The 27066-nt window shown below is 42.2% G+C and overlaps 1 protein-coding gene across 5 annotated transcripts in view; it reads right to left on the reverse strand.

Moving 5' to 3' along the window:
• LOC139566302 (sodium- and chloride-dependent GABA transporter 2-like) overlaps nt 1-27066 on the reverse strand; it is a 49246-nt gene that overhangs the window by 14316 nt on the left and 7864 nt on the right. For all 5 annotated transcript variants that reach the window (XR_011673081.1, XM_071387389.1, XM_071387388.1 and 2 more), the window contains exons 3-7: nt 26497-26631; nt 20756-20896; nt 13169-13256; nt 12684-12816; nt 6424-6558 (exon numbers count right to left, since the gene is read on the reverse strand). Coding sequence is in view for 4 of the 5 variants with exons in the window: in XM_071387389.1 (XP_071243490.1) it covers nt 6424-6558; nt 12684-12816; nt 13169-13256; nt 20756-20896; nt 26497-26631 (632 nt within the window). In the remaining variant the exon portion in view is untranslated. The remainder of the gene's footprint in view (nt 1-6423; nt 6559-12683; nt 12817-13168; nt 13257-20755; nt 20897-26496; nt 26632-27066) is intronic.

Consider the following 27066-nt stretch of genomic DNA (forward strand, 5'->3'; position numbering starts at 1 on the left):
AGGCCACAAATGTGCATGTGTCTGCTCAAACGGTCAGAAACAGACTCCATGAGGGTGGTATGAGGGCCCGACGTCCACAGGTGGGGGTTGAGCTTACAGCCCAACACCGTACAGGACGTTTGGCATTTGCCAGAGAACACCAAGATTGGCAAATTCGCCACTGGCGCCCTGTGCTCTTCACAGATGAAAGCAGGTTCACACTGAGCACATGTGACAGACGTGACAGAGTCTGGAGACGCCGTGGAGAACGTTCTGCTGCCTGCAACATCCTCCAGCATGACCGGTTTGGCGGTGGGTCAGTCATGGTGTGGGGTGGCATTTCTTTGGGGGGCCGCACAGCCCTCCATGTGCTCGCCAGAGGTAGCCTGACTGCCATTAGGTACCGAGATGAGATCCTCAGACCCCTTGTGAGACCATATGCTGGTGCGGTTGGCCCTGGGTTCCTCCTAATGCAAAACAATGCTAGACCTCATGTGGCTGGAGTGTGTCAGCAGTTCCTGCAAGAGGAAGGCATTGATGCTATGGACTGGCCCGCCCGTTCCCCAGACCTGAATCCAATTGAGCACATCTGGGACATCATGTCTCGCTCCATCCACCAACGCCACGTTGCACCACAGACTGTCCAGGAGTTGGCAGATGCTTTAGTCCAGGTCTGGGAGGAGATCCCTCAGGAGACCATCCGCCACCTCATCAGGAGCATGCCCAGGCGTTGTAGGGAGGTCATACAGGCACGTGGAGGCCACACACACTACTGAGCCTCATTTTGACTTGTTTTAAAGGACATTACATCAAAGTTGGATCAGCCTGTAGTGTGGTTTTCCACTTTAATTTTGAGTGTGACTCCAAATCCAGACCTCCATGGGTTGATAAATTTGATTTCCATTGATCATTTTTGTGTGATTTTGTTGTCAGCACATTCAACTATGTAAAGAAAAAAGTATTTAATAAGAATATTTCATTCATTCAGATCTAGGATGTGTTATTTTAGTGTTCCCTTTATTTTTTTGAGCAGTGTATGTATGTATATACAGAGGGGAGAACAAGTATTTGATACACTGCCGATTTTGCAGGTTTTCCTACTTACAAAGCATGTAGAGGTCTCTAATTTTTATCATAGGTACACTTCAACTGTGAGAGACGGAATCTAAAACAAAAATCCAGAAAATCCCATTGTATGACTTTTTAGTAATTAATTTGCATTTTATTGCATGACATAAGTATTTGATACATCAGAAAAGCAGAACTTAATATTTGGTACAGAAACCTTTGTTTGCAATTACAGAGATCTACGTTTGCTGTAGTTCTTAACCAGGTTTGCACATACTGCAGCAGGGATTTTGGCCCACTCCTCCATACAGACCTTCTCCAGATCCTTCAGGTTTCGGGGCTGTCGCTGGGCAATACAGACTTTCAGCTCCCTCCAAAGATTTTCTATTGGGTTCAGGTCTGGAGACTGGCTAGGCCACTCCAGGACCTTGAGATGCTTCTTACGGAGCCACTCCTTAGTTGCCCTGGCTGTGTGTTTCGGGTCTTTGTCATGCTGGAAGACCCAGCCACGACCCATCTTCAATGCTCTTACTGAGGGAAGGAGGTTGTTGGCCAAGATCTCGCGATACATGGCCCCATCCATCCTCCCCTCAATACGGTGCAGTCGTCTTGTCCCCTTTGCAAAACAGCATCCCCAAAGAATGATGTTTCCACCTCCATGCTTCACGGTTGGGATGGTGTTCTTGGGGTTGTACTCATCCTTCTTCCTCCAAACACGGCGAGTGGAGTTTAGACCAAAAAGCTCTATTTTTGTCTCATCAGACCACATGACCTTCTCCCATTCCTCCTCTGGATCATCCAGATGGTCATTGGCAAACTTCAGACAGGCCTGGACATGCGCTGGCTTGAGCAGGGGGACCTTGCGTGCGCTGCAGGATTTTAATCCATGACGGCGTAGTGTGTTACTAATGGTTTTCTTTGAGACTGTGGTCCCAGCTCTCTTCAGGTCATTAACCAGGTCCTGCCGTGTAGTTCTGGGCTGATCCCTCACCTTCCTCATGATCATTGATGCCCCACGAGGTGAGATCTTGCATGGAGCCCCAGACCGAGGGTGATTGACCGTCATCTTGAACTTCTTCCATTTTCTAATAATTGCGCCAACAGTTGTTGCCTTCTCACCAAGCTGCTTGCCTATTGTCCTGTAGCCCATCCCAGCCTTGTGCAGGTCTACAATTTTAGCCCTGATGTCCTTACACAGCTCTCTGGTCTTGGCCATTGTGGAGAGGTTGGAGTCTGTTTGATTGAGCGTGTGGACAGGTGTCTTTTATACAGGTAACGAGTTCAAACAGGTGTAGTTAATACAGGTAATGAGTGGAGAACAGGAGGGCTTCTTAAAGAAAAACTAACAGGTCTGTGAGAGCCGGAATTCTTACTGGTTGGTAGGTGATCAAATACTTATTTCATGCAATAAAATGCAAATTATTTACTTAAAAATCATACAATGTGATTTTCTGGATTTTTGTTTTAGATTCCGCCTCTCACAGTTGAAGTGTACCTATGATAAAAATTACAGACCTCTGTCAAGCATGGTGGAGGCAATGTGATGGTCTGCGGGTGCTTTGGTGGTGGTAAAGTGGGAGATTTGTACAGGGTAAAAGGGATCTTGAAGAAGTAAGGCTGTCACTCCATTTTGGAACACCATGCCATACCCTGTGGACGGCACTTAATTGGATCCAATTTCCTCCTACAACAGGACAATGACCCAAAGCACAGATCCAAACTATGCAAGAACTATTTACGGAAGAAGCAGGTAGCTGGTATTCTGTCTATAATGAAATGGCCAGCACAGTCACCAGATCTCAAACCTACTGAGCTGTTGTGGGAGCAGCTTGACCGTATGGTACATAAGTGCCCATCAAGCCAATCCAACTTGTGGGAGGTGCTTAAGGAAGCATGGGGTGAAATCTCTTCAGATTACCTCAAAAAATTGACAACTAGAATGCCTAAAGTCTGCAAGGCTGTAATTGCTGCAAATGGAGGGTTATTTGACGAAAGCAAAGTTTGAAGGACACAATTATTATTTCAATTAAAAATCATTATTTATAACCTTGTCAACGACTATATTTCCTATTCATTTTGCAACTAATTTCATGTATGTTTTCATGGAAAACAAGGACATTTCTAAGTGACCCCAAACTTTTGAACGGTAGTGTATGTCTTCACTATTATTCTACAATGTAGAAAATAATACAAATAAAGAAAAGTCTTGAATGAGTAGGTGTGTCCAAACTCTTGACTGGTACTGTGTATATATATATATATCTTTTTAAAATATATTTTCCTTTATTATATTCCCCTAACCCTTCCCTAATTGGAGTAAAATAATGGACAACAACACTTATGATTCTACATACTATATGAATTTTACGGACACAATGTATTTTACAATAGTTATTTGGTTTAATCTCATCCTTCAGCTACACTCAACCCCTCCCATCTATCTCTTAACACAATCCAGTTTTCCACTTGCCATATATTTTTCAACTGTGCTGTGATGTTTCACAAAAGTTCTGAACCTTTCTATTCTCGAGAAATAGGCTGGATATAGGTAGGCTGGATATATGATATATACTTTATTGTCCCCTATGGAAAATTTCAATTAGAAAATAGATGTTTGGATGCTGTGCGAGAATGAAGACTAACTGACAGGCTCACTTTGCTGTTAAACTCGTCATCTTTGTTCTCGAAACCGCAGGACAAAAAACAATAGAGGTAAGATAGATATTTATTTTTTAGGGTGCATTACGGCCACACAAAGGGGATGCCGCCGGGAAATTCGAGGCATTATTATGTGCTTGTCAAATTGAAAATGAGAGACAGATGAAGTGTGTACAGCCTGCGCAAAAAACAAAGCAGAGCTCATGCCTTCAAGCTACTTTTTTCAAATCATCATTAGAGACACTTCATGTAGCCTTACAATGTATTAAAAATCCAAACATAGAGCCCAATGTTTGAAGAACAACTAAAGTTACATAAATAACTCTAAATTAAGCATATAGGAGTACCCGCTTCTTTGCTAACCGCACAACACAGAATAGCCGCATGTGCGCACTCCCTCAAATCCTTTGGAGAAAATATCCTTTCTATTTTATTCAGCTTAGTTCAATTGTATTCTTCATACCATAAAATAATGGCATGGCATTCTAACCAAATCTTGTCTGCTAAATGAACTAGTGTAGCCCACAGCCATATGGCATAACCCGATCAGGGTTGCGGATGGTAACCTAGTGGTTAGAGTGTTGGGCCGGTAACCGAAAGGTTGCAAGATTGAATCCGCGAGCTGACAAGGTAAAAATCTGTTGTTCTGCCCCTGAACACGGCAGTTAACCCACTGTTCCTTCGCCAACATTGTAAATAAGAATTTGTTCTTAATTGACTTGCGTAGTTAAATCAAAAAATAATAATCAGGACATAACATAAATGAGTGTGCTAAGTGTGCTATTCTTTTCTTCTGAAAAAGACTACATTTTCTTCATATCATGTTTCTTTAGACCTGTCTAAAAATAAATAATGGATTTATTGTGAAGGTGTAGGCTATTTTACATGGATCTATTAGAGTTATTAAAATGTACATGTTCCAAAGGTCTGCATCAGTGGCTTGTAGTGGAAGCCAGGAGATGCTAAATGTGTTGATGTTAATTAAACGGTCAATTACCGTGAGACCCGACAATTAGTTTCTTGACATTCACTGGCTGACGAAATTTCGTGACCGCCACAGCCCTAATTATGACGACTTCCAGAGGACGTCCTTCAACTTACCTTTAACTTATCAGAGCTCTTGCAGCATGAACTGACATGTTGTCCATTCACTCAAAGGATCAGAGAATGAATCTAGTACCGAAAGCATAAACTACTGCCGTACATAGTGTGTGGTGAGTAGTTGACTCAAAGACAATAGTTTTACAGTTTTGAACAAACGACATTTTTTCAAAATTTAAAGAAGAAGCAGCAGAGGGAGAGCTAGCTATATTTTGTTGTATCGTTTTCTCTTTAGTTTACCTTTCACTTACTTAGCTAGCTAATGCAGCTAATTTAGCATACTCAACAACCTGAAACAAACAGTGAGACGAATGCAATTTATGTTAGCTAGCTGGCTATCCAACACTGCAACTCTTCCAAGTGAAAGTAAGCTTTTAGTCATATTCATTTATTGCCAACGGGGCTGGCCGGTGTAACTGCTAAACAGCTTGCTGTACACTGTACTGTGTGATTGTACATATGGATTGGATTGTGGGTTTACTAATGAGTCAGTTCTAGTAGCTATGTTGACTATGACGTTAGATAATATGGTGACAACGATGTAGGCAGTGTAGTGGTTAATGGTTATGGTATGAAGGTTTGGCTTGGAGAGGTTTTTTCACTTGGTCACAGACAGCTGTTGTGTTGTGCACTGAAGTCCACTAGCGAAGGGAAAAAGTGAGAGGAGGAGAGCACATAGATGCGAGAAGGATTTATACACTGTGGAAAGTGATGATGCTGTATATGGCTGCTAAGAAAGTGAACTGTTTGCGCGGGTTATCAGGGGTATACTTATTCCGCAGATTCTGTTGCAAAATGTTTCCTAAATGGAAGCAAACGCAATGAAACAGGGATGAACCGAGCTGAATTTGTTTTAGTTGCAAAACGGAAGGTTTTGCAACTGTTTGGACGAATGATTACACACCAGATCAGCTAGATGCAGGCAAGAGGGTATTGAATGTGTCACTGTCTGTCACCTTGATTACTCTCAACCTGTGCACCTACATTATAAACTTTCACTTGTAGGCTAGGTTGTAGCAACCTCATGATGGGTATAGTGCAAATTTAAGTATCATGTAGTAGCCTAAACCTATGTTACATTGAGCTGGGTAAATGGAATATCAGTCATCCAATATGCTGTAATAGAAATAAGGCCATGCTCAAAGAAAACTAAATCGTCCTCCCTAATCTTAAACGGCACCGACCGCCACTGGTATTATATGTTATGTCGCCCAAACCGAATAATCATATTTGTCTTCGTAAAATGTGTTTATAACATAAGGAAGAGAAATGTCAACACCAAAGTGGTTTTCAACCACTCTGGGTCGAGTGGGTTGACACCCTACATAGACTGATTCAGACTAGACCTACTCCAATAGAGGGGCGCTTGGGACTCGCTAAAAAGCAGCCAGTCCAATCAGTATCCTCTCAGAAATGACCAGGGTCGTGTTTATTAGTGCACACATTGAAAAACGTTCTAAAAGGTTTCACAATGTAAGCTTTTCTTATGGGACAAGTTCTGGTAGTCTCTCCCTGTTTCAGTCAGTTTTCTTCAGTTTTGTGCCTAATCAAAAAAAACAGTATGTTGGCGGGTATGGGCGTGGGTAGTGGGCGGGTATGAGGGTGGGTCGCAGGTACCTGTGGGTCTGCCAGGCGGGTGATGTTGGGATTGAGATAGTAGACGATGCCCTGGGAAGCTCCAGGCAGGGTGATGCCACGTACCAGCAGGATGGCCAGCATCAAGTAGGGGAACGTGGTGGTAAGGTAGACCACCTGGAACAACAGTAGGATAGCTTCTAGATTAATAATATCTGAAATCCAACCGAAAATGGCATGATAAGTTTTAGAATCTAGATTCTATATCAATCACATATATGTAACTGTACATCTATGATACCTTATGTCAACCACATCTATACTGTACATTTCAATTCCATTCGAAAATGCTATAATACCTTCTAAACTCAGCAAAAAAATAAATGTCCCCTTTTCAGGACCCTGTCTTTCAAAGATAATTCGTAAAAATCCAAATACCTTCAAAGATTTTCATTGTAAAGGGTTTAAACACTGTTTCCCATGCTTGTTCAATGAACCATAAACAATTAATGAACATGCACCTGTGGAACGGTCGTTAAGACACTAACAGCTTACAAACGGTAGGCAATTAAGGTCACAGTTATGAAAGCTTAGGACACTAAAGAGGCCTTTCTACTGACTCTGAAAAACACCAAAAGAAAGACGCCCAGGGTCCCTGCTCATCTGTGTGAACGTGCCTTAGGCATGCTGCAAGGAGGCATGAGGACTGCAGATGTGGCCAGGGCAATAAATTGTATTGTCTGTACAGTGAGACACCTAAGATAGCGCTACAGGGAGACAGGACGGACAGCTGATCATCCTCGCAGTGGCAGACCACGTGTATCAACACCTGCACAGGATCAGTACATCCGAACATCACACCACCGGGACAGGTACAGGATGGCAACAACAACTGCCCGAGTTACACCAGGAACGCACAATCCCTCCATCAGTGCTGTCCGCAATAGGCTGAGAGAGGCTGGACTGAGGGCTTGTAGGCCTGTTGTAAGGCAGGTTCTCACCAGACATCACCGGCAACAACATTGCCTATGGGCACAAACCCACCGTCGCTGGACCAGACAGGACTGGCAAAAAGTGCTCTTCACTGATGAGTGGCGGTTTTGTCTCAGGGGTGATGTCGGGATTCGCGTTCATCGTCGAAGGAATGAAGGTTACACCGAGGCCTGTACTCTGGACCGGGATCGATTTGGAGGTGGAGGGTCCGTCATGGTCTGGGGCGGTGTGTCACAGCATTATCGGACTGAGCTTGTTGTTATTGCAGGCAATCTCAACGCTGTGCGTTACAAGGAGACATCCTCCTCCCTCATGTGGTACCCTTCCTGTAGGCTCATCCTGACATGACCCTCCAGCATGACAATGTCACCAGCCATACTGCTCGTTCTGTGCGTGATTTCCTGCAAGACAGGAATGTCAGTGTTCTGCCATGGCCAGCGAAGAGCCCGGATCTCAATCCCATTGAGCACATCTGGGACCTGTTGGATCGGAGGGTGAGGGATAGGGCCAATCCCCCCAGAAATGTCCCTGAACTTGCAGGTGCCTTGGTGGAAGAGTGAGGTAACATCTTACAGCAAGAACTGGAAAATCTGGTGCAGTCCATGAGGAGATGCACTGCATTACTTAATGCAGCTGGTGGCCAAACCAGATACTGACGGTTACTTTTGACCCCCCCTTTGTTCAGGGACACATTATTCAATTTCTGTTAGTCACATGTCTGTGGAACTTGTTCAGTTTATGTCTCAGTTGTTGAATCTTGTTATGTTCTTACAAATATTAACACGTTAAGTTTGCTGAAAATAAATGCAGTTGACAGTGAGAGGACGTTTCTTTTTTTGCTGAGTTCATATTCTATATCAGGTATTCCCAAACTGGGGTACCCCCAGGGGCACGCGCAACGCCGTCGGGGGTACGCCAAATAAAAATGTGATTCACATTTTCAAACAGTACATTTCTTCCAACGGGGCTATACATTTGGGTGAGGATTATTTCCTCGCCTGAGTAGCCTCGTTGCACTGCCAAATATAAAATTAAACCATTTAGTGTTCAGGGAAATAACAACACAATGTCAAATACAGGTAGCCTAGTCAAATAATTAACATCTAATCACATTAACCGTTACTCTCTCAAGGGAAACCTTCACTCTTGCGAAGACATTTAGAAATGAAACATGACAATTTTTTACATAAGACACAGGAGTTTTTTGAGCGAGAATAAAGACGACTTTCGAGTAGTAAGACATGTATAAAATCAACAGATACCATTAATGAGAAGGGGCTAGAAGAGTCTTATATGTTGAGCTAACGAGTGGCTAGGACAGGCAAGCCCTGTTGTGGAGGACTTCATTCTTCCTGCTGCTGCGGATATGGCTGGGACAATGCTGGAGGAAAAGGCCCAAAAAATTATAAAAGACAATGACTTCATCAAACAACACTTTTTCACAACGCATCAGTAACATGGCAGGAGATGTTTTGAAACAATTATTGCTTCGCATACAAGCCAGTGAATTATATGCATTACAGCAGGATGAGTCAACAGACGTGGCGGGCCTGGCACAGCTCCTGGTATATGTCCGTTACGTTTATGGGGGGTCAATTAAGGAAGACATCCTCTTCTGCAAACCACTGGAAACCAGGACAACATTAGAGGATATTTCTAAGTACTGGACAGCTTTGTGACATCAAATGGACTTTGGTGGTCAAGATATGTTGGTATCTGTACTGATGGCGCAAAAGCCATGACAGGGAGACATAGTGGAGTGGTAATGAGCATGCAAGCAGTTGCTCCCAACGCCACTTGGGTACACTGCAGCATCCACCGAGAGGCTCTTGCTGCCAAGGGAATGCCTGATAGCTTGAAAGACGTTTTGGACACTACAGTGAAAATGGCTAACTTTGTTAAAGCCAGGCCCCTGAACTCTCGTGTATTTTCTGCATTATGCAATGATATGGGCAGCGACCATGTAACGCTTTTACAACATAAAGAAGTGCGCTGGTTATCAAGGGGCAAAGTATTGACACGTTTTTTTGAATTGAGAGACGAGCTTAAAGTTTTCTTTACTGACCCTAATTTTCACTTGTCTGACCTCTTGCATGATGACGAGTTTCTCACATGACTGGCCTATCTGGGTGATATTTTTTCTCGCCTGAATGATCTGAATCTAGGATTACAGGGTCTCTCCGCAACTATGTTCAAAATTGAGGCTATGATTAAGAAGTTGGAGCTCTTTTCTGTCTGCATTAACAAAAACAACACACAGGTCTTTCCATCATTGTATGATTTTTTGCATGCAAATGAACTCAAGCTTACAGATAATGTCAAATGTGATATAGCGAAGCACCTGAGTGAGATGGGTGTGCAATTACACAGGTACTTTCCCGAAATGGACGACACAAACAACTGGATTCCTTATCCCGTTCATGCCCTGCCTCCAGTCCACTTACCGATACCTGAACAAGAGAGCCTCATACAAATTGCAACAAGTGGTTCTGTGAAAATGTAATTTAATCAAAAGCCACTGCCAGATTTCTGGATAGGGCGGCACTCAGAGTTTCTCGCCTTGGCAAATCACGTGGTTAAGACACTGATGCCCTATGTGAGAGTGGATTCTCAGCCCTCACTAGCATGTAAACTAAATACAGGCACAGACTGTGTGTGGAAAATGATTTAAGACTGAGACTCTCTCCAATACAACCCAACATTGTAGAGTTATGTGCATCCTTTCAAGCACACCCTTCTCATTAACCTGTGGTGAGTTATTCACAGTTTTTTATGAACAAATACGGTTTTATATGTAAGATGGCTAAATCAAGACGAAAATGAATGATTATTACTATATTATTATTTGTGCTCTGGTCCTATAAGAGCGCTTTGTCACTTCCCACGAGCCGAGTTGTGACAAAAACTCACTCATTCTTATGTTTAATGAATGTATTGTGTAATGTGTGTGTGGCAGGCTTCAAATGATGACAAAACACAACATTTGAGAGTGCGCTGACCCTGGTGCTAGAGAGGGTACTTAACTGGAGGTTGAATGTTTGAAGGGGTACGGGACTATAAAAAGTTTGGGAACCACTGTTCTATATCAATCACATCTGTTCAACTGTACATCTATGATACCTTCTATATCAACCGGATCTATACTGTCCATCTCCAATCCATTGGCCATGAAGGTTTAAGTGGAATTCTTCATGTACAGTACTCCCATAGCAAAGGAGGTATGATTACTGTTGGTCGATAGCAGGGTTGTTCAATTTCGGTCCTGGAGGGCTGAAACACTTCTAATTTTGGTTTCTACCTGGTAGTTAATTGCACTCACCTGGTGTTCCAGGTCTGAATCAGTCCCTGATTAGAAGGAGTGGATGAAAACCATAGGATTTAGCCAGAATGGGTGTTGTGTGTGATGGCTTTTGGTCAAGCTCATTGGTGAGTGTTTTCTTGATTTGGTTGCTGTGCCTTGATTACAGCTTTGCACATGCTTGGCATTCTCTCAACCAGCTTTATGAAGTAGTCACCTGGAATGCATTTCAATTAACAGGTGTGGCTTCATAAAAGTTAATTTGTAGAATTTCTTTCCTTCTTAATGCGTTTGAGCCAATAAGTTGTGTTGTGACAAGGTAGGGGTGGTATACAGACGATAGGCCCATTTGGTAAAAGACCAAATCCATATTATGGCAAGAACAGCTTCAAATAAGAAAAGAGAAACGACAGTCTATCTGGAAAATTTGAAGAACTTTGAAAGTTTCTTCAAGTGGTCACAAAAACCATCAAGCGCTATGATGAAGCTGGCTCTCATGAGGACCGCCACAGGAAATTAAGACCCAGAGTTACCTCTGCTGCAGAGGATAAGTTCATTAGAGTTAACTGAAGATTGCAGCCCAAATAAATGCTTCACAGAGTTCAAGTAACAGACACATCTTAACATCAAATGTTCAGAGGAGACTGCGTGAATCAGGCCTTCATTGTTGAATTGCTGCAAAGAAACGACTACTAAAGGACAGCAAAAAGAAGAGACTTGCTTGGCCCAAGAAACACGAGCAATGGACATTAGACCGGTGGAAATATGTCCTTTCGTCTGATGAGTCCAAAATTTTGATTTTTGGTTCCGACCGCTGTGTCTTTGAGAGTCGCAGAGTAGGTGAACGGATGATCTCCGCATGTGTGGTTCCCACCGTGAAGCATGGAGGAGGAGGTGCGATGGTGCTTTGTTGGTGACACTGTCATTCATTTATTTTGAATTCAAGGCACACTTAACCAGCATAGCTACCACAGCATTCTGCAACGATACGCCATCCCATCTGGTTTGAGCTTAGTAGGACTATCATTATTTTTCAACAGGACAATGACCCAACACACCTCCATGCTGTGTAAGAGCTATTTGACAAAGAAGGGAGAGTGATGGAGTGCTGCATCAGATGACCTGGCCTTTACAATCACCCAACCTCAACCCAATTGAGATGTTTAGGAATGAGTTGGACTGCAGAGTGAAGGAAAAGAAGCCAACAAGTGCTCAGCATATGTGGGAACGCCTTCAAGACTGTTGGAAAAGCATTCCTGCTTGAGAGAATGCTAAAAGTGTGCAAAGCTGTCATCAAGGCAAAGGGTGGCTACTTTGAAGAATCTCAAATATATAATAAAACACTTTTTGGGTTACTACATGATTCCATGTGTTATTTCATAGTTTTGATGTCTTCACTATTATTCTACAATGTAGAAAATAGTACAAATAAAGAAAAACCCTTGAATGAGTAGGTGTGTCCAAACTTTTGACTGGTACTGTATATATAAGCACACATCAAGCACACATCAAAATCCACAAAGAAATGGTTAATTGACCACAAAATTAACATTTTGCAATGGTCTCCGGACTTGAACACCATTGAATACCTGTGGTTTCAATGGAAGACGGCAGTCAATAAGAGCACACAAAGGACATCAAGGATCTGGAAAGATTCTGCATGAAGGAATGGTCTCAGATCCCTCCCAATGTGTTCTCCAATCTCATAAAACATTTTATTAAAAGGCCCAGTGGCGTTATCCTCACCAGGTGAGGTATTGAAAGGTTTTGAAAGCAGGGATGTCAATTTTGACCCCTACCTTTTTGTGGGAAAAAAATATTACTTGTTAAACAAAATAGTTTTCTCTGAGCAATTGTATTAGTATAAAACATTATAATTTCCCCCCCAAAAATGTAATACAATATAGCTCAGTATTTGAATTATTTATTCTATACATCATTGTTTTGCTAATCTCTGTCAAGGGTGTCAATAATTTCAGACCCCACTGTATGTATGTGTATTTGTGCTCACCTTGCCAGTGGATTTGACCCCCTTCCACACACAGAAGTAGCAGACGACCCAGACTAGCAGCAGACACAGAGCCAGCCTCCAGCTGACTGGCCCCAGCTCATCTGGTCCACTGGACAGCTGCAGGACCTCCCGCCTGGACGGACGGACAATTAATAATACCCCCAATAGATACAAGACTAAGCATGAACCTGTTTAAAGCCACTATAATGCCTAAGTTAGATTATGATCACTCTACTCTTGGTAAAATTGAACACCCTAAAACCAAAACCCCTGTTGGAAATGTGACCCTACCTCGTCTACAATGTCCTTCTTCTCTCCAGTCTTCTCTATGTCCCCTAATACGTACTTTGGCAATTCACGGACACACCATCGTTAATACCTCACATTTTAAAATGCCAGCCCAAAGCTGCATATAATGCCCCTTTACCTTAATTTCTAAGAAAACCAAATGCAGTAGTGTTGTAAGGAATGGGGGTGAGACTCACTCCCAGAACTCGATGACAGGTGAGGTCGCGTTCTCTGGTAGGCTGGTCCCAGATGTTAGGTTCTGACAGTCAAACAACACACAGGTATCTACAAGACATAGACAGAACTTCAACACATGATCACCTTAGCTCAATTTATAATCCATAACATCCCATACCTCTTTCTCTTCCAAAAAAAAAAAAAAAAGTGCTTTACAGTTTTTCTCACTTGTTTACACACTAAAACTGGCCAATGAGGCACAATAACCCAAACATGTAACTAATTTAGCAGAACCATACACCAAATCTGCAATGCTACTGGCACATGTTTTGCTTTACACCCAGATTGCAATTCTATAACAAACATTTGGCAAAACAAACACACAATTCACTACCTTTGGCACAACCTTCACAACTAAAATCTATTGTGTGCAAATGAAAAGCAACACTGTTCAACAAGCTGAGCTCAATTACCAATTGATCACTTTCACTCTTCCTATGTGCAAACACTAATTGAGTAAATGTTCACTTTGCAATCAGACTTTTGGTCTGGATAAAAAGGCTACATGCGAGTACTTTGTTTGGAGAACAATGGAAGCAAACGTGGCAGGAAGAGGTAGAGGAAGAGATGGAGGTGGAGGAGGACCAAGAACAAGGAGAGTTTTCTCTGAAATTCTGGCGACTGTGATGGACCATGTGGTCAACCATGCCTTGACTTTGAGAGAGGCTGTGCAGAGAGTGCTGCCCAATCTGAGCCGCTTCACCGTAACATCCATCATCCGGACGTTCCAAAATGAGAATAGGTATGTACTTGGACCTATCTAGTACTTTTACTACTTCACAGTAGTACAACATAAAGCACAGTAAAGACTGTAGATTCCAATACATACTGTAAGGGGAAACAAGGTCAATGTTTCATGTATTACTGTATGTATGAAATTGGGAGCTATACTACTTGTAACATGTTTATCTTGTATACTAGTAGCTGTATGCTGTATTACTAGTAGCTATTACTGTAGCGTTTACTGTTTGGTATTTTGTTTTTGTAGAACTGAAAGACGACCGCCACGTGGTGGTAGAACATGTCTATTTACAGACGAACAGGAGGCTGCCATTGTAAAATCCAACAACAGATTATTGAAAACACTGCCATCTTAACATAACATCAGAGTGAGCTTATCAACCACCCTTAACTTCTTTGGGATAGGGGGGCGCTGTTTTCACTTTGTAAAAAATAGTTCCCAAATTAAACTGCCTCGTACTCAATTCTTGCTCGTACAATATGCATATTATTATTACTATTGGATAGAAAACACTCAAGTTTCTAAAAACGTTTGAATTATATCTGTGAGTAAAACAGAACTCATTTTGCAGCAAACTTCCTGATAGGAAGTGAAAAATCTGAAATCGAGGCTCTGTTCCAGGGCCTTCCTATTCATTTGCTTCAAATCTATGGCTATACATGCACTTCATACGCCTTCCACTAGATGTCAACAGGCAGTGAGAGGTGAAATGGGGTGTGTAGCTTGATCTGAGGTCAAAAGAGAGCTCTTGGAATGACATGACCCCAATTTCCTTTGTTCAGCAAGGCGCGGGAAGGAACTCTGGATTGCCTTCTGAAAAGCTTTCGTTATAGACGGCTAATATCTCCGGCTTTGATTTTATTTGATAAATGTGATAATATCATCGTAAAGTATGTTTTTTCAATATAGTTTTATCAGATTATTGAAAGTTTATCGGGAGTTTTGGCGTGTTCCGTTCTCTGCGTTTGGTGGAGATGGACAGCTTCGCGCCACTTGGCTAGCTTTGGTTGCTAATTCGACAGGAAAAAAGGACATTCTAAAACCAAACAACGATTGTTCTGGACAAAGGACCCCTTGTACAAGATTCTGATGGAAGCTCAGCAAAAGTAGGAACCATTTATGATGTTATTTCGTATTTCTGTCTAAAATATTTAGTATTATTTCCGCCCTGATTTTGGGGCGCTGTCTCGCTATAACGTAAGCTGTATGTCGTACTAAAGTTATTTTTAGAATTCTAACACGGCGATTGCATTAAGAACTAGTGTATCTTTCATTTGCTATCCAACATGTATTTTTTAGTAAAGTTTATGATGAGTTATTTGGTCAGATTAGGTGAGTGTCAGAAATATATCCGGAGATTCTGGAAAAAAGTTGCTACGTTTTCACAATGTATAACCACGGATTTCAGCTCTAAATATGCACCTTTTCGAACAAACCATATATGTATTGTGTAATATGATGTTATAGGACTGTCATCTGATGAAGATTGTGAAGGTTAGTGAATAAATGTATAGCTTTTGCTGGTTTTTTCGCTATCGCTACCGTTGAATGAATGCGGTTGTGTGGCTGGCTATTGTAGTAAGCTAATATAATGCTATATTGTGTTTTCGCTGTAAAATCTGAAATATTGGCTGGATTCACAAGATGTTTGTCTTTCATTTGCTGTACACCATGTATTTTTCATAAACGTTTTATGATGAGTATTTAGGTATTTCACGTTGGTCTCTGTAATTGTTCTAGCTGCTTCGGTGCTATTTGTGATTGTAGCTGCAATGTAAAACTATGATTTATACCTGAAATATGCACATTTTTCGAACAAAACATAGATTTATTGCATAACATGTTATAAGACTGTCATCTGATGAGGTTGTTTCTTGGTTAGTGACTAATTCTATCTCTATTTGGTCGGTTTTGTGCAAGCTACCTGTGCTGTGAAAGAAATGTCTGTGCTTTTTTTGTATTTGGTCGTGAGCTAACATAAATATACGTGGTGTTTTCGCTGTAAAACATTTTTTTTAAATCGGACATGTTGGCTGGATTCACAAGATGTTTATCTTTCATTTGCTGTATTGGACTTGTTAATGTGTGAAAGTTAAATATTTCTACAAAATATTTTTTTAATTTCGCGCGCTGCCTTTTCAGTGGAATGTGGGCGGGGTTCCGCTAGTCCTTAAGTCCTTAAGAAACACCGTTGATGAAGCAGATCTACAGAGACCCATTTGAAAGGAATTCCCAAAGACTGAAGGATAAACGGTATGATATGTGCAAGTAGGTAATGTACTAGTATTACACTCTTGAAACATTAGAGATGTTGCCAGTGAACTTTGCTATACAGCAATTACACTATTTACTGTCATATCAGAAAAGCATTGAGTTGAATGCAAATCTCATCCCCTAGGAACTCATATGAGGCTGGATTCAATTTAGCGAAGACGAAGGACCAACATCATTGGTCAACGTGCCATGAATGATGTACCTGGCCAGGGCAGGGGAAATGCCACCATATGTGCAGCTATGAGCCACAATGGGGTCCTCCACCGCCATGCCACCCATGGACCATAGAAATTTGCCCATATCCTACATTTCCTGAACACCTTTACATTTACATTTACATTTAAGTCATTTAGCAGACGCTCTTATCCAGAGCGACTTACAAATTGGTGCATTCACCTTATGATATCCAGTGTAACAACCACTTTACAATAGTGCATCTAACTCTTTTAAGGGGGGGGGGGTTAGAAGGATTACTTTATCCTATCCTAGGTATTCCTTAAAGAGGTGGGGTTTCAGGTGTCTCCGGAAGGTGGTGATTGACTCCGCTGACCTGGCGTCGTGAGGGAGTTTGTTCCACCATTGGGGTGCCAGAGCAGCGAACAGTTTTGACTGGGCTGAGCGGGAACTGTACTTCCTCAGAGGTAGGGAGGCGAGCAGGCCAGAGGTGGATGAACGCAGTGCCCTTGTTTGGGTGTAGGGCCTGATCAGAGCCTGAAGGTACGGAGGTGCCGTTCCCCTCACAGCTCCGTAGGCAAGCACCATGGTCTTGTAGCGGATGCGAGCTTCAACTGGAAGCCAGTGGAGAGAGCGGAGGAGCGGGGTGACGTGAGAGAACTTAGGAAAGTTGAACACCAGACGGGCTGCGGCGTTCTGGATGAGTTGTAGGGGTTTAATGGCACAGGCAGGGAGCCCAGCCAACAGCGAGTTGCAGTAATCCAGACGGGAGATGACAAGTGCCTGGATTAGGACCTGCGCCGCTTCCTGCGTGAGGCAGGGTCGTACTCTGCGAATGTTGTAGAGCATGAACCTACAGGAACGGGTCACCGCCTTGATGTTAGTTGAGAACGACAGGGTGTTGTCCAGGATCACGCCAAGGTTCTTAGCACTCTGGGAGGAGGACACAATGGAGTTGTCAACCGTGATGGCGAGATCATGGAACGGGCAGTCCTTCCCCGGGAGGAAGAGCAGCTCCGTCTTGCCGAGGTTCAGCTTGAGGTGGTGATCCGTCATCCACACTGATATGTCTGCCAGACATGCAGAGATGCGATTCACCACCTGGTTATCAGAGGGGGGAAAGGAGAAGATTAATTGTGTGTCGTCTGCATAGCAATGATAGGAGAGACCATGTGAGGATATGACAGAGCCAAGTGACTTGGTGTATAGCGAGAATAGGAGGGGGCCTAGAACAGAGCCCTGGGGGACACCAGTGGTGAGAGCACGTGGTGCGGAGACAGATTCTCGCCACGCCACCTGGTAGGAGCGACCTGTCAGGTAGGACGCAATCCAAGCGTGGGCCGCGCCGGAGATGCCCAGCTCGGAGAGGGTGGAGAGGAGGATCTGATGGTTCACAGTATCAAAGGCAGCCGATAGGTCTAGAAGGATGAGAGCAGAGGAGAGAGAGTTAGCTTTAGCAGTGCGGAGCGCCTCCGTGACACAGAGAAGAGCAGTCTCAGTTGAATGACTAGTCTTGACATGACAATCATTTTCAGCCAGAGCAGAGAGGGCCAGGTGATCCTGAGCAGAAAATGCATGTTTTAATTTGGGACGTGACATTCCATCGGGCTGCTCAGGTCTGCAACTGGCTCCATGACCATCCCAGGTTTACAGTTCTCTATTTCTCAACCCCGTTGAGGAGTTGTTTTTAGCATGGCGGTGGAAGGTGTATGATCACAAACCCCATGAACGTATGGCCCTTCTCCAGGCAATGGCCTGTGGTGACATTCCAGCAGAGTCCTGTCAGGGGTGGATGCGTCATGCCAGAAGATATTTCCCCCGCTGTCTGACCAAATGGAATATTGCCTGTGATGTTAATGAAAAACTGTGGCTGGACCAAAACAACAGACATGACAGATTTTGTTTTCGCAATTGAATATTTTTTTCTTGATTTTACTGTATTGCGACAGATTCTTTATCTATTCCGTACAATTGATCTAACATACAGTACAGTATAGGCCTATTTTTCTACCTTTGCATTTGTAAAATACAGTTGAAGTCGGAAGTTTACATACACTTAGGTTGGACTCATTAAAGCTCGTTTCTCAACCACTCCACAAATTTCTTGTTAACAAACTATAGTTTTGGCAAGTCGGTTAGGACATCTACTTTGTGCATGACAACAAATTTTTCCAACAATTGTTTACAGAGATTATTTCAATCATAATTCACTGTATCACAATTCCAGTGGGTCAGAAGTTTACATACAGTTGACTGCCTTTAAACAGCTTGGAAATTTTTTGAAATTTACGTCATGGCTTTAGAAGCTTCTGATAGACTAATTGACATGATTTGAGTCAAATGGAGGTGTACCTGTGGATGTATTTCAAGGCCTACCTTCAAATTCAGTGCCTCTTTGCTTGACGTCATGGGAAAATTAAAAGAAAATCAGCCAAGAACGCAGAAAAAAGAATAGCTGACCTCCACAAGTCTGGTTCATCCTTGAGAGCAATTTCCAAACGCCTGAAGGTACCACGTTCATCTGTACAAACAATAGTACGCAAGTATAAACACCATGGAACCATGAACGTACTTTGGTGAGAAAAGTGCAAATCAATCCCAGAACAGCAGCAAAGGACCTTGTGAAGATGCTGGAGGAAGCAGGTACAAAAGTATCTATATCCACAGTAAAACGAGTCCTATATCGACATAACCTGAAAGTCCACTCAGCAAGGAAGAAGCCACTGCTCCATAACCGCCATAAAAAAGCCAGACTACGGTAGGCAACTGCACATGGGGACAAAGACCGCACTTTTTGGAGAAATGTCCTCTGGTCTGATGAAACAAAAATAGAACTGTTTGGCCATAATGACCATCGTTATGATTGGAAGAAAAAGGGGGAGGCTTGCAGCTTCATGTTGTGGGGGTGCTTTGCTGCAGGAGGGCCTGGTGCACTTCACAAAATAGATGGCATCATGAGGTAGGAAACTTATGTGGATATATTGAAGCATCATCTCAAGGCATCAGTCAGGAAGTTAAAGCTTGGTCACAAATGGGTCTTCCAAATGGACAATGAGCTCAAGCATACTTCCAAAGTTCTGGCAAAATGGCTTGAGGACAACAAAGTCAAGGTATTGGAGTGGCCATCACAAAGCCCTGACCTCAATCCCATAGAAAATTTGTGGGCAGAACTGAAAAAGCGTGTGCGAGCAAGGAGGCCTACAAACCTGACTCAGTTACACAAGCTCTGTCAGGAGGAATGGGCCAAAATTCACCCGACTTATTGTTGAAAGCTTGTGGAATGCTACCCGAAACGTTTGACCCAAGTTAACCAATTTAAAGGCAATGCTACCAAATACTAATTGAGTTTATGCAAACTTCTGACCCACTGGGAATGTGATGAAATACTATTATTCTGACATTTCACATTCTTAAAATAAAGTGGTGATCCTAACTGACCTAAGGCAGGGAATTTTTACTGGGAATAAATGTCAGGAATTGTGAAAAACTGAGTTTAAATGTATTTGGCTAAGGTGTATGTAAACATCCGACTTCAACTGTATATTTACTGTATTTTTGCATTTTTACTGTGTACTTACAGTATGCTGTTTGACATGTACTGAGTCATGTTGAAATATAAAACTTACATTTTTGCATTTGTGTTCCTTTCTTGTTTGAGTACACAAACAATATACAGTATATCAACAACATCTTAGTCTTTACACTGAAATAGTTTCTGATAGTAGTGTTTTGAATATGTCATATTAGTGTGATCTTGGTTGTTAGTTTCATTTGATGTGTATCTCATTTGTATACAGAGTTTCATTTTGAGCACGGAGTACATGATTTTGATTGCTGTGTTTCATTTTGCAAGATGTCTGTGGTTTTTGGGGAAATTGGCTAACTTTTTTTGTGTTTAGAGTTTCGAGTACCTTAGATGTAGTTTCAGCAAACGTGGGTTAACAATTGGGGAAAACTGCAATAGCAACTGCCGAAAAACGCAAGTAAACTGCCTTTGGAAGATAAAGAGAAATATGTGAAATATTTCACAGCCTGGGACAAATAGGTACATTGGCACCTGTAGGTGAAATACTTTCAAACACTTGATTTTGTTTTTCTGGTACAATGGAACCATTGGAATAGTCCCAAAAATGCAAACTCCAACCTAATCAAGCACCTCCAATTCTTTCAAATATTTGACACTAGTTGACATATGTAGGCCTATTTGATATTACCTCTTTGAAAATAAGATAACCCATCAACATCCCCAACTTCCAGCCAATATTTTGAATATTTTGGATGCATAAACAGGCCAGCCAAGTACAGCTTGACTCAGTTTGACTCAGTAGTGTGAAAATGGTATCAGTACATGGTGTACCTGTGTTCCAGGTGTTGTTGCAGTGAGCCCAGGGCAGCTCTGACTGGAAGCTGTGGACCAGGTAGAAGAGAGCCCAAGCCAGGACCACAATGTAATACACACACCCATGGAGGATCATCACCTGACTGGCAAAACCCAGACCTGTGGAAACACATTCCAAATACTTTATTTATATCTACAAATCACATTCCAGGTCCAGGTCTCTCTTGAAACTAACCTGGTTAAATAAATTAATAAAACATGACAATCAAGGACTAAAACATTTTTTTTAAAGTCACATGGACTCTCATGGACACAAAAGTACCAAAAGTGTCTAAAACTTTGTCAGACCTTTACTGCATGAATAACTTTAGGTACCCACCCACACACACAAGCACACAGACACAGACAAAACCCACACACTCAAACACAAACACACAGACAACACACACGCAGGCACAGGGGAAACAAATACAGATACATTCTCATGGATACACAGCTATAATTCAAATAAAACCGTTAGTGTGCATTTCCTGTGAGATTTCGTGAACAACGCACAACTTGGCTTTTAACTAATCATCTTGAGTGGTCGTTACTAACCGTTCGATAAAAACGCTAAGACAGACACACCCACACAAACTTTAACCCCCCCCCATGTAAATCATGGATTAACAACGGTACAGTAAATGTGCACACACATTTGCATAGCTTTTAAGATAAGATTTCACCCTTAAAACTTAGGACACACTAAAAGACCATGCACACGTGCACAGGCAGACACATCTAAAAATCTACTAGTAGTAAATGTACCAAAACACAGATGCAGCAGCAGTGTTTGTCCCTCTGCTAACACATGGCTCTGTTGGCCATCACACAACTCGCTGTAAACATTCCACGCCTGCTGTCTTATCTGGGCTCTGTGTGTCTGTGCGAGCGTGTACAGTGCATTCGGAAAGTATTCAGACCCTTTGACTTTTTCCACATTTTGTTACATTACAGCCTTCTTCTAAAATTTGATTAACTGTTTTTTCCCCTCATTAATCTACACACAATACCCAAAAGCATGTTTTAGCAAATGTATAATTAAAAATATATATATTACATTTACATAAGTATTTCAACCCTTTACTCAGTACTTTGTTGAAGCACCTTTGGCAGCGATTACAGCCTTGAGTGTTCTTGGGTATGACGCTACAAGCTTGGCACCTGTATTTGGGGAGTTCAGGTTGGATTAGAGCATCACTGCACAGCATCTGGTTCTTGGTCACCTCCCTGACCAAGGCCCTTCTCCCTCGATTGCTCAGTTTGGCCAGGCGGCCAGCTCTAGGAAGAGCCTTGGTGGTTCCAAACTTCTTCCATTTAAGAATGATGAAGGCCACGGTGTTCTTGGGGACCTTCAATGCTGCAGAAATGTTTTGGTACCCTTCCCCAGATCTGTTCCTTGACACAATCCTGTCTCTGAGCTATACAAACATTTGCCTCGACCTCATGGCTTGGTTTTTGCTCTGACATGCACTGTCAACTGTGGGACCTTATATAGACAGGTGTGTGCCTTTCCAAATCATGTCCATTCTACTAAATGTACCACAGGTGGACTCCAATCAAGTTGTGGAAACATCTCAAGGATGATCAATGGAAACAGGATGCACCTGGGCTCAATTTCGAGTCTCATAGCAAAGGGTCTGAATACTTTTGTAAATAAAGTATTTATTTTTTATACATTAGTAAAAATGTCTAAAAACCTGTTTTCGCTTCGTCATTATGAAGTATTGTGTGTAGATTGATGAGGATTTTTATTTATTTAATACATTTTTGAATAAGGCTGTAACGTAACAAAATGTGGGAAAAGGGAAGGGGTCTGAAAACTTTCCGAATGCACTGTATGTGTGTGTGTGTGTATGTGTGTGTACGAGCATGTAAGTGTGTCTGTGCAGCTGTTGGCCATACGGACAGAGAACAGCAGCTGTCTGTATGAGGGGGAGGAGGAATAGGCATGTTTACGTGAAACGGAAAGCTATCCAGAGGCAGAGTGTTCTAACACCAGCTTGTTTACAAGATAGACAACGTTTACAACGTGTCGACCGGGTGGCTTTGCTAAGAAGCTCGTCATCTGGCTGCACCTGTAGAAAGTACCACGCCAAGGTTGTGTTCAGCAGGCAGAGCCGGGGTACCAGTCTATTTGAGCCATCATGCCACTCCTTGTCATGCCAAACATGTTTGGCATGACAAGGAGTGGCAAGGCGTGGCATGATGGCACAAACAGACAGGTACCGAGGTTACGAAACGGTACAGAACGGCACAAAACAGAGAAAACGAGGCAATATCTGAACTTAATAAGATATGCGTGTTTTTGTTTTCTGTTGTAAATTGTTCCACTACGGTGTTCCCTCATGAACATGTCCCAGGTTGAACCGTCTAGACCAGTGTTAGTCACTAATATTTCAGAGGGAACCACTTCTGTAAAACAAAATCCCTTGGTGAGCCGCCATACCCATTGGAGAACGGGGGTTGGAGGCGGTCACAAACTAAAATGGATTCACTGATGATATTAAATGAATTGATACATAATACTTACATTTATTAACATGGACCTTCAAGCTATTTGATGACTGGATTCTCTACTTTCGGACATTTGGGGATATCAGAAACAAATGTGATGAATCGTTAAGAGTTTGACCTTTTTGCCATCATCTCAATGATATTGTCTAGCACAAGATATGTTATATCAGGTAATGGCACATTTCAGTCTGAAGGAAGCAGGCCTTGGAATGATTGAAATGCATCAGAAAGGTATTGTAATGTTCAGGAAAACATCAGGGATGGTCATCAAACAATCTTGTGTGTATGCTCGTTTATGAGAGAATCAATTCATTTCCCTCAGTTATCCTGTGCAAATTCATCACTCTCCCTTCTAAAAAGTCCTGCACAGCTTGTGTCTCAGATGGAAACAGAAGACACATACTTGTTCCTGAAAGTCGTAGCTTTCAGGGATGGCAATAGCTCCAACTGTTGAAAATCTAGAGCCAAATTCGTAGGAAGAAAACTATTTCAAGATGCGCCAGAGGCACTAGAAACTGCCACTGATACCACGATTCTATGAACTAAGCGGCGTACTCGGCTGACTGAGGAAAACACATTCTTTCAGATTATTGCCGCGAGTCACCAATTAAGTCGCCAAGAGACGCATGTGTCTCGCGAGACACGCGATGGTTTAGACAATGCAGTTGGGAGTAGTAGGATACAGCGAGACTGAAAAGTAGTTCCTAGACTCATCTACTTCTAAAAACGTCCAAGGGAGACGAGGAGACTATTTGAGAATAAGATCAAACGAGAGGGTTGAGTGTAGCTTAGCTAACCTATACCTGTGCTCCACCTGAACAGTTCAATCTAGAGATGTAGCCATCATCATCATCAAGTCTGAGGCTTTAACTCATTCATTTCAGTCTGTCCAATCCAATCCAACTAAACATAACTTAAACCCTCTCACTGTGTTGTCAAAACAAACAATAACACATGGCACCACAGAAGAGTGAGAGTGTCTTTGAACATGTGTGTACGGTCATTAAGGCAGTGGCGACCCCTCATTCAGGGCAGTTGGGGTAGAGCCTGTTTTGCATGACTGAATTGTTTCGCTGCCAGACAAGGCTCCACTGATAGCCAGGTGTAGCAGTGGTATAGAGAAATTAATGTATTGTTTAGTGTTGTGGCTTTGCTGGCATGCATCTCACATAATTACATTTTTGCCCCACCAAGATTTACATGCTAAAATCGGCACTGGATTAAGGAAAAGATAAGAGTGTCCACTCCAGGGAATGGTCAATGTGTGTAACACATCGATCTAATCAGGGCGTGTGGAAGCATTACAGGTTGTCAGCATGACACTGCATTCTAATCAATTCAAATTTTATTAATCAAGTACGGCATGTATAAAAGGTGCGTGTGTGTGTGTGTGTGTATACGTGCGTATGACTTGAGTTACATAATCCATTGGATTACTTGAAATGAGTAACGCAATCTGATCATTTTTGGATTACTTCAATTGGTTAGCCAGATGTAGACAATTCAACGTTTGCAAAAACACGTGGATATTTCTGCAAAGATTTTAGTGTGCTTTTTCCCGCTGAAACAAACTCAGCGGAGTAAATTGATGACTTGTTATGTGTGTCATCCCAGTGCTTAGGAAGTCAACAGGAAGGAGCTGTGTTGACAAATCAAAAAATGCCTTTTGAAACAATGATCCTGATGAAATTTGGGATGATTCAAGTCGCATTAAGTAGGGGTCTGACTTCAGTTTTTTTGGTTAAAAAGGGTTCCGTGGAAAGCCACCAAGGAGCAAATTTAGCAACAACAACAAAAATATTCCACATAGATTAGAACAGAAGAGCAAAGCTTCCAATGACTGAAATGAAGTGAATAGAATGTTATCAAACACATGGAAACCATGCGTTTGATGTATTCGATACCATTCCATCTACTTTGTTCTATGAACCAGTCCTCCCCAATTACAGTGCCACCGGCCGCCTGTGATTGCCACTGAAAGGTAACTACGATTAGCCAATAATCTTTCTCACAGGCTACAAGTGAAGACGGACACATCGGGCTTATTTACTTTTTGTCAGCCAACAAGATGAGTAGGCCTAACGAACAGCAAAAGCACTAGCCTATGTCAATCTACTATCCCCCATAGTACAAATGTTGACCTATTCTATTCTGTGCCAGAAACAAATATTCCAGACATAGTCTGGGACAGTTGTAAGCATTGAGGTTGACACAACAGCAAAACATTTTGTAAGCAATGAGGTTGACGTAACAGATCAGAACGTTTAGCTTAAATTGTTGGCAAACTATTAGGCTATTTCTTCACATTATAAGCACAGCAATGCGCACACGGCAGTAGGATATCAGCATGAATGTTCCAACATGCAATCAATTAGCTGGAAAACACCATTCTCAAAAGTGACCGCAAATGTGATTATGCATGTAATGCTTTTATTATAAAAGGTGCATTTTTATGGTAAAAAAAAAAGATCTTCCCCAAACTTGTAACTCACGTGCTGCATATGTATGCCAGTTAGGCTCTACACCCCTTGTAAATCGCATTAATGTGCTTAAATTTTAAGAAGTTATTTGGCCACTTTAGTTGTGATACAAACCTTATTAAAATATATATGCTTATGGGATAGGCTACATGAGGTGTGTGACTATGATTTGAACAAAACATTACAAAGAAAAGGAATGCGCTGTTTCTTGCCTTACTGCACACAAGCTGGGCATCATTCACAAGTGATAATACAGTATATCATTCACAAGTGATAGGCTAATATTGTCACCCATCAGACTATTCCTGATTTAATTTTGTCTTTACATATACTAAATAATATACGTTTTTTATTTAGAATGGACCATTATCATGCACCTGTCTTGAAACAGGGGCAGGGGAAAAAAATACATGTCATCTATGCAATTAAATAGCGAATGGAGGATGCGTTTCCCATGGTTCATTTTCATGCCAGCCAGGTAGGCTGTACTCCTGTTGTGAAGAGAAGCAATGTGCTTAATATTAGGAAAGTTGAGAAATAAATATAGTAGGCCTAGCCATTAGAAAGCTGATGGGAACCTCCTCTTTTTAATAGAGGCCATCACTCTGATTTCTAACGCAATTGCAAAGCCTATAAAAATGTTGCGCAACATCAGCTCACCATAACAGCCCTATTTGTGCGTGGCTGTATACCTTGGGGTGGTGTGCGTGTGTGCGTGTGTACCTCCGAACAGTGGGCAGATGCTCCTCCAGGCGCTGACCCCTCCCAGGCTGGTATACTGACCCAGAGAGGTCTCCATCAGGAAGAGAGGAACACCACACAGAACCAGAAACAACAGGTAGGGCACAAAGAACACACCTGGGAGAGAGCGAGAGGGATGGATGAACACAGATAAAGAGAGAAAGAGACATAAGTACAATATAGCACTTCAGCACTTTGACTTTGTCTCTTATTTATAGCCCAGAAACTATGCATGTATGTACTGTTTCTCCCCATGGGGATAATACTACTATAGTTGTCTTTAAGCAATAGGAATCTGTTGTCCACAATCAGGTCTGTTAGAGCTGAGGGTGGACAGAGAGAGAGAAAGAGCGAGAAAGAGAGGAAGAGAGAAAAAGAGAGAAAGATAAGTAGACATACTGACAGACAGAGAAAGAGACACACAAAGATTGCATTTGAATATCTACTACCCCCTATATCAACTCAGCTCAGTGTCCTTTCTCAATGTACAGTGGTTATTCACCCCCCTTGGATTTCCTCCCATGTTATTGTTCCAAATTTAAAATGGATTTA

Source organism: Salvelinus alpinus, chromosome 38 (genome assembly GCF_045679555.1).
Source record: "Salvelinus alpinus chromosome 38, SLU_Salpinus.1, whole genome shotgun sequence".
NCBI lineage: Eukaryota > Metazoa > Chordata > Actinopteri > Salmoniformes > Salmonidae > Salvelinus > Salvelinus alpinus.